The sequence below is a fragment of the Theobroma umbraticum genome, unplaced genomic scaffold (assembly GCF_002168275.2).
Source record: "Theobroma umbraticum cultivar Fairchild unplaced genomic scaffold, ASM216827v3 scaffold_146.0, whole genome shotgun sequence".
NCBI classification, from domain to species: Eukaryota; Viridiplantae; Streptophyta; class Magnoliopsida; order Malvales; family Malvaceae; genus Theobroma; species Theobroma umbraticum.
In genome coordinates, this window is record NW_018397265.1 from 4,002,885 (window position 1) to 4,018,837 (window position 15,953).

The following is a 15,953-nucleotide window of genomic DNA, read 5'->3' on the forward strand; positions in this document are numbered from 1 at the left end:
AGTGAGAAGACAACTTTAAATACAACTAAGCTTAACCTTTATATTGCCAATGCTAAATCTTAGATAATAGATTCAGGATGTGGATCGCATTTATGTATTGACATAAAGGCTTTAAGGGATAGTAAAAGTCTTAGTAAAAATGAGGTAGTCCTAAAAGTGGGCAATGGTGCAAACATTGCAGTAGTTGTCGTTGGGACTTGTGAAGGGATAGTAAAAGTCTTAGTAAAAATGAGGTAGTCCTAAAAGTGGGCAATGGTGCAAACATTGCAGTAGTTGTCGTTGGGACTTGTGATCTTATTTTACCATTGAGCTTAGTGCTGGAGCTAAAAAAATGCTATTGTGTACCAATATTAACTAAAAATATCATTTTGGTTTCATACCTAACTAAGAATGATGATTTCGAATTTAGTATGAAGGGAAATTGTTGAACTATTATTCTAAATGATATCTTTTATGGATCCTCAACATGTCATGGAGGACTTTATGTTATGAATCTTGTTAGCCTAATGTTCAATATAGATGTCTAGAAGGCTAGAAAAGATAACCTAAGTCAAACTTGCATCTAACATTGTACACTTGGTCATATCAATGAGACTAGGATAGTCAAGTTATATAAATAAGGTTATCTAGATCCATTTGATTATGAATCATATAGAACTTGTGAATGTTATCTCCTTCATAAGGTGACTAAGATTCCCTTTACTGGAAAGGGTGAAAGAACAAGTGTGCTCTTAGAGCTAATACATTTGAATGTAGGTGGACCTTTAAACACACCAACCAGAGGAGGTTATTTTTATTTCAATACGTTTACATATTACCATTCTAGATTTGGTTAAGTGTACTTAATGAAGAACAAGTTTGAAGCTTTTGAAAGTTCAAAGAGTTTGAGGTTGAGGTTGAGAAACAAACTGGGAAAAGTATTCTTACTTTAAGATTGAATTACAGAAAAGAAAATCCTAGCTAGGAGTTTTTGGATTATCTGATGGAACATGGGATTCTATCACAATGAACTCCACTTGGAATTTCACAACATAATGGACTATTTGAAAGAAGAAACCAAACCCTGTTGGACATGGTTCGTTCCACGATGAGTAGGGTAGACTTTCCAATATCCTTTTGGAGATATGCCTTAGAGACTATTGCTTACATTTTTAACAAGGGTCTAACCAAATCGGTTGATAAGACACCATATGAAATGTGGTATGGCAAAAGGCTAAACTTGTCTTATACAAGGATTTGGGGATGTACGGCTTATGTGAAGCTGCATCGTCTAATAAGCTTGGAGCTAGATTAGACAAATGAAAGTTTATAGGGTATCCTAACAAATTGTAAGATACTATTTTACAATCCTACTAAGCAAAAGGTGTTTGTCTCGAAATATGTCACTTTTTTGGAGAAAGAGTTTTTACTTGAAGGGACTAGTGGGAGTAAAATAATTCTTGAAGAGCTTCAAAAACCACAAACTGACATCCCAATGAAGCCTGAATTGATAATTGAAGCATTAGATGCTCAAACCAATGTTTAAGAAACACAAGTGCTCTGTAGATTTACAAGATAGAAACAATCTCCACAAAGATATAAATTTATGCTGAAAATAGGTGCTCTGTTAATTGACAAAGAGCCTACTACTAATAAGGAAGCAATATTTAATATTGATTCTGATAAATGACTAGAGGCCATGAAATCCTTAATGGATGCCATGCATGTCAACCAAGTATGGACTTTGGTTTATGCACCTAAAATAGTAAAATCCATATGACGCAAATGGGTCTTTAAGAGAAAAACTGACATGGATGGTAATATACAAACACACAAGGCTAGGTTGGTTGCTAAAGGTTACAACCAAGTTAAAGGAATTGATTATGAGGAAACCTTCTCACTTGTAGCCATGATTAAATCCATTAGGATTTTACTTGCTATTACTGCATATTATAATTATGAGATATGGCAAATAGATGTAAAGAACAAATTTCTTAATAGGAATTTACAAGAAGAAGTCTATATGACACAACTTGAAGGTTTTACATCCAAGGAAAATAATCATAAAGTATGCAAACTCCAAAAGTTCATTTACAAGATAAAGTCAGTGTTTAGGAGTAGGAACATCAGATTTAATGAAACTATTAAAGAATATGATTTCGTCATGAATCTTGACGATCCATGTGTTTACAAGAAGGTAAATGGACAAGCAGTTGTATTCTTAGTATTTTATGTTGATGACATACTACTAATAGAAAATGATATACCGATACTGCAAGCTGTCAAGATCTGGCTATCCAAACAATTCTCCATGAAGGATTTGGAAGAAGCAACCTATATTCTTGGAATAAGGATCCACAAAGATAAATCAAAGAGGCTACTGGGATCATCCCAATCCACTTATATAGACAAGGTGTCAAAGAGGTTTAGCATGATCACATCGAATAAGAGGCACTTACCTATGTCACATGGCATTTATCTCTCAAAGGATATCCAAAGACACAAGATGAGAGGATGAGGATGGATAAGATACCATATGCATTGGCTGTAGGATCCATCATGTATGCTATGTTATGTACTAGACCAACTGTGGCGTATGTTCTGAGTGTAACAAGCAAATACCAATTGAATCCAAGTGAGAGTCACTAGATTTCTATGAAGAATATCCTTGAGTACTTACCAAGAACTAAGGATATTTTCTTGGTTTATGGAGAGGCTGAAATCCAAGTTAAAGGATTTGGTGATGCTGCATTCTAATTCGATAAGGATGACAGCAAATTGTAAAGTGGGTTTATGTTTACCTTAAATGGCAGTGCTATTGGCTGGAAATGTTCTAAGCAACAATGATTGCAGAAAATTTGACATTAATTCTTAAATGAAGAAAATTCATATTTAGAGGAGTTTTTCATGTAATAAGAAAAACGATTGATCCCAAGGATTAGAACATCAATCCCTTTAAGAGAGAAGACAAAAGAACATTAGATAAGGCTACAAAGATCAATCCCCAAGGTTAAAGGATTCATCCATATCGGACAAGAGCTAAAGTATCTCGTGCTGCCTGTTAGGGATAGATCCCCTTTTTCACAAATTTTTTAATTTTAGGTGCAATGATTAATCCCATGAAAGAGGGGATTGATCCAAGGTATTCATTGGCAAAAATGAAGGTACAATTTTAGCAAGGCAATGACTCTTTTCCTTAGTTAATGCTATGCAATGTCTCAAATGGGAATTGTAAGCATAACTAAACCAACTTCAGATCAATCATGTAGAAGAATAAGAGCAAAAATATGAAACGCATGGAGACAAAACATTCTTCATAGTTTACCAAGTTTTTCATAGCATTTGAGGCTTGATTGTAATCATTTTGATAATGTTTTATACTTTCTAAGCAATATTTACCTATTAGAGATTTTTTTACTTGTGTAGATTATCAAAACACTCAAATCCTTTAGAGATAGAAAGGTTATACCTTAGCCTTCAAAAGGTAGCTGTAAAGGTCATATCTAAGCCTTTGAAATATTGAGAGCGTATACTTTAGCCTTCAAAAGGTATATATATTGATTGAATTGAATAGTGGACTAGAATCCTTAAGAAGCTAAAGGAGATGACATAAGCATCAAGAGAAAATGTTGAACCTATATAAATCGTGTTTTTAATTCTTTATACCTTTTACTCTTTGTAAGCACTAAGAGAAAAAATAGTGTTTGAAATTTCTCTATACCTTTTACTCTTTATTTTTATTGCATCTATATTTCAATTGAATTTTTATCAAATTGTTATAATCTTAATATTTGATATATTTTGTTTCCAAGTTAATATTGCCAAGAAAATTTTTAAAGATCCAAATCACCCTTTTTTTTGGATTATTTCCTATAATTGAGCTAACAATTAATTAAAGGGATTGTAGTGATAATACTCTTTAATCAATCTGGCAATGCAAGCTCCCTCCAAAAGTGTAATGCTTTCTATGGTTAGCATATTTAGATTGTATTCCTACTAAAAAAATCCCTAAAATAGAGGGTTTTCATTTCAAAATATAACAATTTATGGCCTTAGTTTCATTCCTTCATTGAAGATTGCAATCATCTATTCATTAATTATTCTTTAGAATTGAAATTTTTTGGAGCAAAATTCTAAAATAGTAAGGGTGTAGTTGGGTGTCTTCAAAATTTTGTTCAACTTCTTTTGCAACAATTTGCCCAACTATGTTGGGGAAATGTCAAGTAAGAAATGTCGGTTTATGGTTTCTAGGGTAGCCTTATGGTATTTAGGAGGGGCCTAGAAATGAAGATGTTTTTGAAGGTAAAATATCCAAGAAAAGCTTCAAATTCCAATTTTTTAAAGTAAATGTCCAACAAAAAGGATATTAAGTGTAAGCATCTTTAACCTCATTTCCTTAAATTTATTTCACTAAGAGGAAAGCTTCGTTTTTCGAGATGTGGAGATGTTTTGGGAAATTCTGAAAGAAAGCTAATCATAGTGTAAATGCTCTTGCAAATTTGGGGGTGGATTGAAATGAGATGTTTGTCACTTGCTGTTGATCTTGCGGAGCATTAGGAGCTATATTTCCCTATTTGGTTTCAAATGTGGAAGCACAATGTGTTAGCTTTGTTTTGTATTAGGTGTGCATTTGGTTTAAGTCAATTGCCCTAAAGGTGCTTTACTTTGTTTGAAGCTATGTTGTTGCAATTCTTTGTATCTTGATTGGTCTAACTTTTGCATCATTTTCATTACTTTAATATAATAATTTGAGTTAACAAAAAAGGAAAAAAAGAAAAGGTACTTTTAGCCTTAGTCCATTGTTTTAAAGATCCTTATCTTTAAAATTTTTTGAAAAAAAAAGTGTCTTGAAACTAGAATATGGATTTTTGGTAATTGATTTTGCAAACACATATGAAACTGAATTTTTGTCAATTGATTTTGCCAACACATGAAATTGTTTCCATACTGTAGAGGTTTGGTAAAATGTTTATTTCTCCATATTCATACGCACTTATGATATAAGGTTATTTTTCAATGAAAATAGACCTTGATATCTTCCTTTCTAGTTAAAATTGTATCTTAAGAAAACTTGTATAAATATTTTATCAAATTTATTTGCATTGAACAAAAAATTGACCACATTGTATATTTAAGTTTTTTTCTCCCCATTGGAAAAAATTGAGCTCAAACTACGTGGAAATAAAATAGGGTTCAGTTATATTTCTAAACAGTTTAAGTTCACATTTTCTTTTATGGAAAATTGAGTGAGTTTTCTAATTCTTAAGTCAATTCTAGTGTTGTTTTGAGACAAAATTACAAAACTTTCCTTAATTGATTTTCTATTGAATTTTTCCAAATTTAATTGATTTTCATCCTTCATAAATATTTACGAATTAAAACAAAGATTAAAATCATTTTGATTTTTTGAAAAGAAAAAAGTTCATTCAAAATGCTAGACGGGTGTTTATATAAACATCTTTTATATTTTAAAAGAGGGGATAAGGAAAATTTGAGGGAGGCAGTTACAGTTTTGAGAGATTACACTAAGAAAACATTACTCTCTTTTGCAATGAAACCAAACACTTTTCCCTAACTTTGAATCAACCTAAACTCATCCTAAGCTTTACCTTAACCACCAAGAACACCATACAACCTTAGAAAGTTAGGTTATTATAAGTTTTAGCAAAGACAATTTTCTTTCTTGATTTATTTCTCTTGGGTAAAACATAGATTCTTTAAACACTTAAACATTTTAAATCAATTTTGTTTGATTCAACTTTTAATTTTCTTCCTCTAACACATTATATTTTTTTTCTTAACTTCTCCTTAGATTTTTGTTTTGATTTGATTATTTGATTGTTTTAACTTGTTTTGAACGAGCACACAAATTCAATAACAAATAGGCTATACCAACCTCTAGGTTAAGATGTATATGTGCAGTTTTCTTATTCACTTTGTTGAGGGGCTTACATTCTAGATCATAGATAAAGAACCAATGATGCTTAAACACAAGACCTCTTATTATCGAAAAGAACGAACCAACTGATTGAATCAACTCCTCATTAATGTTTTAAATATATATATATATATTAACTATTTGTTTTAGTTTTTCTACGTGTGTATCAAGGTGAGTCATCACAATAGGCTAAACATGGTAGAAAATTAAAATCAAGCTTGAAATCATCGATCTGTGTGGTATTGCATGAGATATTATGGGTAAATTTTTCTTTGCATTGTTATAAAACCTTCACCTTAGTTTCAAAGATTTTAGACTTTCCACGCAATTGGTTCATAAAAGCTAGCACCAATTGTGTCATGGTCCCAAAGGGGAGCTTTGAATCCCACATTGACTATGTACTAAAATACAACTAAATATCTACGTGTTCATGTCATCTTCAACCTACGAGGCGCCTTTTGTGAAACAAAACTGTGAGGTTCAATGGGCTAAAAGCAGACCATACATTATATATTAGTGTGGACTGTGACATTTGGAATTAGAATTGGCTCTAGAGGTATTAACAATGTGCTATTGAGGACAATGAGCTCTCATTAGATTGTGGGAGGATGTCATAGTCTCAAAGAGGAGCTGTGAATCTTATATCAGTTTTGTACTAGAGTAAGACTTGGTATTTAAGTCATTTTCACCTTGTGAAGCATTTTTTACGAACAAAACCATGATACCAATAGGTTAAAGCAAACAATACCTTGTAGGTTGGTATAGATTGTGACATTTGGTATCAAAGCCAGATTTAGGGATACTAGTGATATACCAAAAGGATAGTAAGCCCCTATTATAGTAAGGGAGGATGTTACAGTCCCAAAGGGAGTCGTGAATCCCACATCGTTATGTACTAGAGTACGATTGGATATTTAAGTATTCATACCATCTTCAATTTTTTTTTGAAAGTTAAGAGATTCATTTATCATTCAGGAATAAAATGTTCCATGAGAACCTTTACAAACTAGGGGTCTTGCTTTTGAAAGGCTATAAGCAACAACATGATGGCAAGCATTCCAAATCGAAAACAAGATTTTCGACCTTGGAAGGATTCTATGCCTATACCCTAGAAGACAAAATTCTAAGTTACCAACTATACATCAAAGCTATATATATACATAACCCCTTTATCCCAATAGCTCAACATTGTTCAAAAATTAACAACATTGCACCTCAACACGACATGAACAAAAATAAGAAGTAAAAGTTGCACAACTCACATCCTGCAATGCATATGATGAAGACCATTGAAGAAACAATTTTGTGATTACGCCCCAGTCATCAGACAAATTGTTTGATTGATGAGGTCTTTTTGGAATGTCACTACAAATAAATGGCAAAGATGTTGTCCTAGCTAAAGAAGTCTTAAGTGTCAGAACACATATGATCAATGCTTAGACTTGCTTATTTCTTTAAGAGTCAGAGGGGTTTCAGTGCACTATAGAATAAAAAAGAACTAAAAGAAAATCTAAGAACTTAAAGAAAACATAACAGTCACCACATTACAAAGAAAGAATTAATTATGTTTTGTGGCAATGTGGACTTTACGGTCCACTTGTGAAGTAGAAATTTTATCATAAAACTTTTGCATAAAACAACAATCTTGTGCATGTTTTGGAGATGTGATTTTAATCCGTTTAGAAATTGAAAATATTTTTTGCAAATACTACAAAAAAAGTTCCTTTCTTTATTGTATTTCAATTTTATTTTCCTTTTGTCAGGTTCCAAAAGATATGATTGATGTTTCAGAGAAGATGAAGCAATGAGATGCTATCCCTATCTACTAAACTAGTAATTCTTGTCACACCATCTTCATTTTGTGATGCACCTTTTGCAGGACAAAATTGTGAGGTCAATGGGTCAAAGTAGACAATACCTTCCAAGTTGGTATAGATCATGACATTTTGTCTCACAACCAACTCTAGAAGTACTAGCAATGAGTACTAATGATAGTGAGCCCTCATTAGAGTGACGAAGGATTTCACTGTCTCAAAAGAAAAACCATGATTCCCACATTGGCTGTGTACTATAGTAGGATTAGGTGTTTAAGTGTTCACATAATCTCCACTTTATGAGGCATTTACTATGGGACAAAATTGTGAAGTCTAATGGGCCAAAAGATAATACCTTGCGAGTTGGTGTGGATCATGACAAGTGGGTCTATAAAAAATTTAGTTATTTAAATGAATTTTATTGACCTAAATAATAGAAAAAAGGTGAATCCCCAAAATCACCCTCAATAAATTATTAAAGGAGTCCTCATATTATTATCAACCAACAACCTCTGAGAGAGAGAACTGAGAGTTTTTCCCATGTAGGCATGGAGGAGGAGGAACAGCAAGGGATCCTTAGAGGTTTGGGTTTTAGGGCATAAGGATACATGGTCAATTAGGGTTGTCATGGTGGAGAAAATCTTTGTATACAGACTTTATGGATAATCTTGCAAAAAGGGTTTCTTAGGCTAAGATTGAGGTTATTTTTGACAAATTTGGTATTATTATTGATGTTTTTGTGCTATTGCGATCTTCACGAAGGAGATTCAATTTTGCATTTGTTAGCCCATTCAATCAATATTCAAATTCAAAACCAGAAAATGATAGAATTGAGAAAAGTCCTGAAGAGGCCAAATGCAAAGTTAAAGTTAATCGGTCTGCTGTTGATAGTGGTGGGAAATAGAATGTGATTTTGCTAAAATATATTTTTTCTAGATTAGCAATAGACTTAGAAAACCAAGATGTTTTGAGTTTTGAATCTGAGCAATCATTATCTCTAGGGGATAAGGAGGTAAAGCTTTGCTGGAAAATAGATGGTGCTGTCCAAGTTAGGTCAAATTTAATGCAGGATATTAAAGAAAGTAAAGCAGTTTTGACGGATGCAGGTGTCGGGAGGAGTAAAACTTTAAAGAAGGCGGTGAATGAAATTAATTCATGCCTGGAACAAGGGGTTCCACGTAGCGCTGATTTAATAAGAAATGATGACTGCCAGTTAACGTGTAATTAATGAAGAGGACATTGTGTGCGTGAAGCCTGAGTCCACTTCAATATAAATTTGATAAGCTGGAATATAATGAGGTTTTAGATGAGAACTAGCCTTCCTTGGTTGATTGGGAGAGAGGAAGTCGATATTTTAGCTCAAAAGTTTGGTCTCGATGAACATGTTTTTGAATATGATGAGGATATTGACAAGGTAAATTGGGAGAGTAATAAAGAAGCAAATTTACAACTTATGGTATTTGCGAGAGAGAAAATGTATGATGGGAATGGTGAGGTTGTTAGTAGTGTGGAGGAGGTTACTGCTGTGGAAAGACTTAGAAGAAAACCTCACGGTAAGAAAGGGAGCAATAAAGGTAAAAACAAATGGGGAACATATACAGGTGATCGTGTCTTGCGGAGTAGCAGATGGTCCAAGCATTTAATTGATGACTTGAATCGAGAGTCAGAGAAGTATATTTTACATCCGATAATAACACGATTGCAGAATGTGATTATGGATTGGATGCCATAGATCAATCAAATTCTGCTCACAATGAAGTGGAACAAGTATGGAATATTTGGAAATGGGGGTAGATAAGGAGTTCATTAAAACCGTAACCTGCTTGGAGCAAAAGGAAAAAGAGAAGGAAGAACAAGAGAGCTGTCAGGAGGGCGTGAAATAAGGAAATGGAAAAGAACTTATTTATGATGGAGTCCTGATTGTTTAAAGAATTTTAATTGGATAAAAGTCTAAAGATAATAAGTCACGAGTTCAATGATAATTATAGTGGGGTAATACTTGCGGTTCATAAAGAGGAGGAAGGTTTAGATACACAGTTGAAAATTGACCCATGGATCGGTGTTTGATTAAGGACTGATGGAGTTGAATTTTATATCCAATTGTAGAGCTCTTGAGTGGTGGGATTAAATTGGATTAAAGTTTAAAAAAGAGTCCTAATGAGATGACGAGATTTGCTTTCCCTGGATTGCTACTAGAGTCTTAGTATCGTGCAGTTTAAATCTTGGTGGAGTCCATGCAAGTGATGGAGGTTTGGTGCATTGTGTAGATTCCAGATTAAATTGGGATACTGGCTTGGTCAGGTTAAATTAATTCGGATTGTGCCTTTGAGTAGCAAAGCTTCTAAAGAGCTAGTTGCGGATTGAGTTGGAGTTGGAATTGGATTTGGAGCTATATGTTGGTTTCAAATTTAAGCTCCTAGAGTTTGAGATTCGACTGAACTGATAGGATTTAAATCTTTTATATGTGCTGATTGGGAGTCCTAAAACTCACGGTGACATGATAACTGGATTGTTTTCAGCAATGTAGGGGTCCCATTGAGTGATTAATGCTTTGAAACTGTTGTCTGGTTTCAGATTTGGCTTTAGTGCTAGAGTTTGCTGTCCTGATTCGGGCATTAAGTGAAGTAGTCTGGTGCTTCAGACATGTAAGCTCTGCAGAATTTATGGTTCGGACATCCATGAATGTTGTTCGATTTGACGGTTTGGTCTTTTAGTTTGGTTTTAGTTCGGACAGCTTTTTTCCTTTCCAAGGGGTAATGTGAGTTTAGGACATAATTGAATCCCGGACATCCCTAAATCCAGGGTTTAGGAGTTTGGGGTTTTTGTTTTTTCTTGTCATTTTATTTTTATTGTAACTCAAAGCCCATTGCTAATTTTGGTTTTGGCAACTAACAATAAAAATTATATAATTTTCAAAAAAAAAAAAGTATTAAAGGACATAAGATCCTTTCCTTTTTGACAACATTATTTTATCCCTCTATGATTGTTACCTTATTAGTAAACGGTTACTCTCTTAATGCCCACTTTCCACTACCTCAATATCCTTTTGACTGCTTGAGATGTTAATATCCACTTTCCACCCCTTAAGGATAAGCAATCGAGTAAGGCGGTTGAATTAATATTTTTAGTTGACTAATTAATCTCTTCATACATTTTAACCGAATGAATCAACTTCCCTAAATTAAAATAATTAATTTGATTTTGATTTAATTGAAATTCTTTTAAACCATGGGCTTGAATGCACTTAAGCCCATTTTTTTATTTTCGTTTTAATTTTTTATACTAATTACATAGTTTCGGGATGTTTAATTAATTAATTATAATAGTATAATCACCTTTCAATTTTGGCAAAGAGTTAAGAATGTCTTTAATTAATTAATTCCGTAGATGGTGAGTGATACACTTTCATTATATATTATAAAATTATAACATTACATATGTTATAATATATTAATATTCTTTGATTGTAATATTTTATATGCTATAATATGTTAATAAGTTATACATTTATTTTTTATATTTAATGGCTTATCCATGTAATGATACAGATTCATTGATCACCATTTAATTATTTAATTATCTATATTGATTTAATATTTTAATATTGACTTTTTTATTTATAATCACTAATTCAATATGATAAATTAAAATTTTTTTTTTGAAGTTTTTAAAATTTTGAGCTAATGTATAAGATAAAGATGCAATTTTATATACATACTTAAGCATATTAAGTTGCGGTCCTTTGGCTTCAAATTAAAGATCAAATCTCTTATTTGAAGTTCTTGATTTTTTTAAATTATTATAAGAATTAATAGAAGTTTGTATTACTATCTTTTTCATCAAAGTTATAATTTTCATTATCTAAATTAAACAACAAATTAACACTGTTTTGAGTTTAGGCTATTCTGTGCCTTTAATTTCTTTATTACTTTTTCATTCCTCACTTATCAATTTCAAAATTTTCAAAAGAAACAGTGGTAGTAGATTATTATTATTATTATTTTATTGTTGTTGTTGTTGTAAAGAATAGTGTAAGTAGATTATTATTATCATTATGACTTTTCGAGCTTGACTCATTATTTCCACAAACACTTTAATTACAAGATCGTCTATAAGTACAAATTTGATTTTGGTTTTTCATTTAATTTAATTTAATTTAAGATTTACAAATTCATTACTCTGAAACTTAATGAGTGTGAGAAAATTACAAACAAAAGAGATTTTTGGATTGCCTAAACTTGTGAGCATGGCGCATAAGAGGGCAGTGGTGTGTGGGCGTATTTCATGGGTGACTTCAGTACATGTTTACACCGTCCTAATATTCTTTGTTTTGCCTTATGCCAACTGGTGGCTGCTGAATTTGTTTTGGGAGATGTTAATTCTTGTAGATCTGGGTATGCCTAAACCCGGGAACTAGTTTTTCTAGGGTTACTTTATTTCCACTATGTAATAATAAAGTTCATAGTATTTTAAACTATGGCAATTGTAATAAAATTTGCATTACTTTTTTTTTTAAATAAGTGTCAGAAAATTTTTGAAAAATGAACATTATTGTGGACAAAATCTTTTCTTTTATAGCTAGGAAGTCAATTAGACTTCATTATGTAAAGGATTTTTTTTTTTGAAAAATTATAAGGATTTATTTATATGTCAGGGAAAACCGTTCAAGCTTTTTCTCAGATAAATTTGCTCATGTATATTATTAAAGGACCATTTAATTTTTTAAAACCAACTTGGTGTGGTTAATAAATTTGTATACACTATTATATTACCATATAATACATAAATAATTGCAAACTTAAGCAAAGTGAGTTAATAATATTTTTTTTATATATGCTAATAAAAAATTCTAGACACCATGTCTTTGTTAGGTGCATGGTAGTGTTGCCAGGGTCTACAATCTCTCTCCTTCAGTCTAAAATACAGAAGAGGGGTTGCATGCTCACCAAAGTTGTATAATTATAGGGTCAGGGAAAAACATGTACATGGATCCTGCTAGCCTTGTGTCTTTTCCAAAGAAATGCTTTCGAGTAATAGCATGACGAATACAAAGTGACATTCAAGTATACTCCCTACTTTAGTTTTTGTCCATTTTATTTTACTAATTGTTTAACATAAGTTTTAGTTTAGAGTCTAGACTGCCGACAAGACTACCATAGTACAACAACTAGAAGGATTTACTTGAAGGAAACTCAAATGGATCAGCCAGCATTTTCTCTCCAAGGAAACTTAAAACAATGAGCAGGATTTGCAAAATAAAAGTAATAAGGATTGTACCATGAAGAGATCTAACTCTGATTCGTTTACGATGCTAGAACAAGGGTTGTAATCAGCTTTCCTTTGATTTGCCTTACTATTTCTGCCACTATCAGCAATGGCACCAACCTGAAGAAAGTTAGACATCGTTTCAGTGACACTGCACTATATATTCTATGATATTGAGAATCAATTCCACACAGAATGAGAAGACTTAGCCTAAACTAATTAAAAGTTAGTAGCTAGCTAGGTTAATCGTTTAGAACAACCCTAGCTATAAAAGTGAAGGCCATGTGGCTGGATCTATCAATTACAGATGGGGAGATTTGGAGCAGTTCATCCCTTGGAACCGCGTACTATATTAGAAACCAAGGAAGAAAAAATGTTTACCCCTCAATCCGTGATGCCCACTAACAGATCAACGTAGCTGTATTCTGATCCTGGTCACATTCCTTTTTAATTTACCCTCCACTAAGACATTGTCCATGGAGAAATTTAACCGTATTAAAATTTCCAGTTTCTAATGTTGATAAACAACGTCAACAGCATGTAGCAAACAAAGAAATCCTAGAGTGTGCTAAAGTTTAAACAAAACGAAAGTAATATCTCTCTTGAAGCAATTCAGAAAAGGATCTATGTATAACTTATATGGAAAAAAAAAAAAAAAGGGACTAATCAACAAGAATATTGTAAGATGGCTTGTAATTTGTTGATTTAAAGCCATTACTTGCTGCTCAATGCTTACACAGAGAGAAACATATATAGAAGGGAAGAGGAGAACCTTTAAGCAGTTGAGGTGATTCTCAACGAGCCTCCCATACAAAGGGTGAGAAGAAATTCTGGTCTTGAGAAGCTCTTCTTCTTCTTCTCCTTCTTCTTCCTCCTTCTCTCCAGAAGAAGTGTTCCTCTTGGTCTCCATACCTAATTACTTGTTATTCCTGAGCTGCCACAACGGCTCCTAATTAGTTTCGCCATATTTGTATTTGTAAAGAGCTATAATTAGAGCACAGCCGTGGCCCGTGTACTATCTGGTAACAAGGTTTCAGCACAGATACTCCCATTTTTGGATTGACCCATGCATGCATATGTTGAAGGGTATCAGTCAGAGGACACTCATTGAAGTGGTTCCCCTTTCCTGCACTATCTCTTTCTGTCTTTTTACATGAACGAAAGGAACATCTCGAAGGGCTTCTCGAATATTGGGAAGCCCTGATAGTACACTTACTTCTTATTTAGCCAGCGCTTTGCCCGTCTTTATTTGACCTTTGTACTGCTCATTCTCCCACTTTTTGGAGCAGAAAATCCAAATTCGTTACTGTTTGTGAGGGGACTCTTTCATCACTTTGGTTTGTTCGCACTCCCTGAAGGACCTTGTTCATTCACTGTTCATTGGTTGCTTCACTTTTAAACATGACAGTTCAACATGCAGTATAATTTCCCGATATGCATATAACATATATATATTAAATTAGAATGTTTTTGATACAGACAATTGAAAGCAGACGAGACGAGCTCAGCAAACTACTGTTGAGCCTACCCTCTCTAATTATTTTAATTATTTGATCGTTTTTTGGCAAAATTGCATAATGGGCCTCTTTCCTTCAAAGTGTCGCATATCTGGAATACCTTTTTAATCCTCTCCACATGCATGAGATCCAGGATCAATACCTTTGCCACTCTGGCCCTGCCCTGGGCCTTCATGTCATAACCCTTTTTCATCGTTTTTCATCAAGCAATACACATTAATCAAACCGACGGCTCCTCATCCCCTTCCCTACCATGTGTTTTGAATTCAAAAGTTGTCCATGCATATGTAGAGAGATTTGGATTCTCTTCAATGTACCAAAGATTCATTTTTCTCAATTTGACCTTTCTTACATCACATATATCCAAAAAATCCTTCCTATCACATCAATTATAGACCTTACCCCAACTAATTTTACTATCATTAAAAATTTGCTATACCAATGGATGAAGTTGTTATTATTATTATTATTAACTTGTGCACCAATGTATACTAATGCCACAAATTTAACTGACTTTGTATGCTTTGATTGGTTGAGCTTATATAGCTAGAGGCGTTCCTGGAACAAGCTACCTAATTAGGTTTGTCAGTCCGACTTGACTAGCTGAGGCCAACCTCAAGCATGCGTTTCAGGTTCAACTCGACATATTCTGGTATTAGTAATTAATTAATATTTATTTAATTTAATTTTAAAATATATTTAACAATATTAATATAGAATATTTTTATATTCTAATAATAAATATAATTTAAAATATGGACTAAGTTGGGTCGACGTCTAACTTAGGTTTTAGAAGTATCGACTAGATGACCCAATTTATAAACACCTTAACTTAAAACTTAGGTAGTGCGAAGAATCTTTATTCATTTTTTAATCTTTGTTTAGTTGATATGATTAAGATAGCCCGACATTTTACACTAAACCAAACGGTAGAAAATTACTTGAATATTAAAAGGTTTTTACAGAAAAAATACTTGTGTGCATGCGTGACCAAGGCTATGCTGATCATATTTCTAAAGCATTATTCCTACATTATTCTTTTATCCTTTTTAATACTATTAAACCAAACACAAATCTTATTGAAACTAAATTTTAAAGCAATTAAGAACAATTAATACAAAAAGATGGATGAAATGAATTGGTAAACCTTTTAGGAAAAATAAACTCAAGTGAGGCTAAAATCCAAATTATCCTTCAAAACACTTCAAAAGGATACTTTCACTACAACATTTTTGACCTTTGGCTGCAAAAAAAAAATTACAGTCTTGGGTGAAAAATATGCAACATTAGGTTAAGGTTGCACTTTTTCTAAGTGCAGCCTCAGCCAATGTATGGAAAAGTATGGCTGCACTTGTTTATGGGATTCAACAACAAAATTAAAGTGCAGCTGTATGCTATACGACTGCAATCTTAAATCATATGATAACATATAAAATGTGC

General features: G+C 32.8%; 1 protein-coding gene across 1 annotated transcript in view; it reads right to left on the reverse strand.

The window, feature by feature from the left end:
* KNATM (KNOX meinox protein) overlaps positions 1 to 14,141 on the reverse strand; it is a 20,564-nt gene extending 6,423 nt beyond the window's left edge. Inside the window, exons 1-2 of the mRNA XM_021436617.1 lie at positions 13,769 to 14,141; positions 13,009 to 13,116 (exon numbers count right to left, since the gene is read on the reverse strand). Of these exons, the coding sequence (XP_021292292.1) occupies positions 13,009 to 13,116; positions 13,769 to 13,906 (246 nt within the window). The 5' untranslated portion in view covers positions 13,907 to 14,141. The remainder of the gene's footprint in view (positions 1 to 13,008; positions 13,117 to 13,768) is intronic.
* Between the last annotated feature and the right edge of the window lie 1,812 nt (positions 14,142 to 15,953).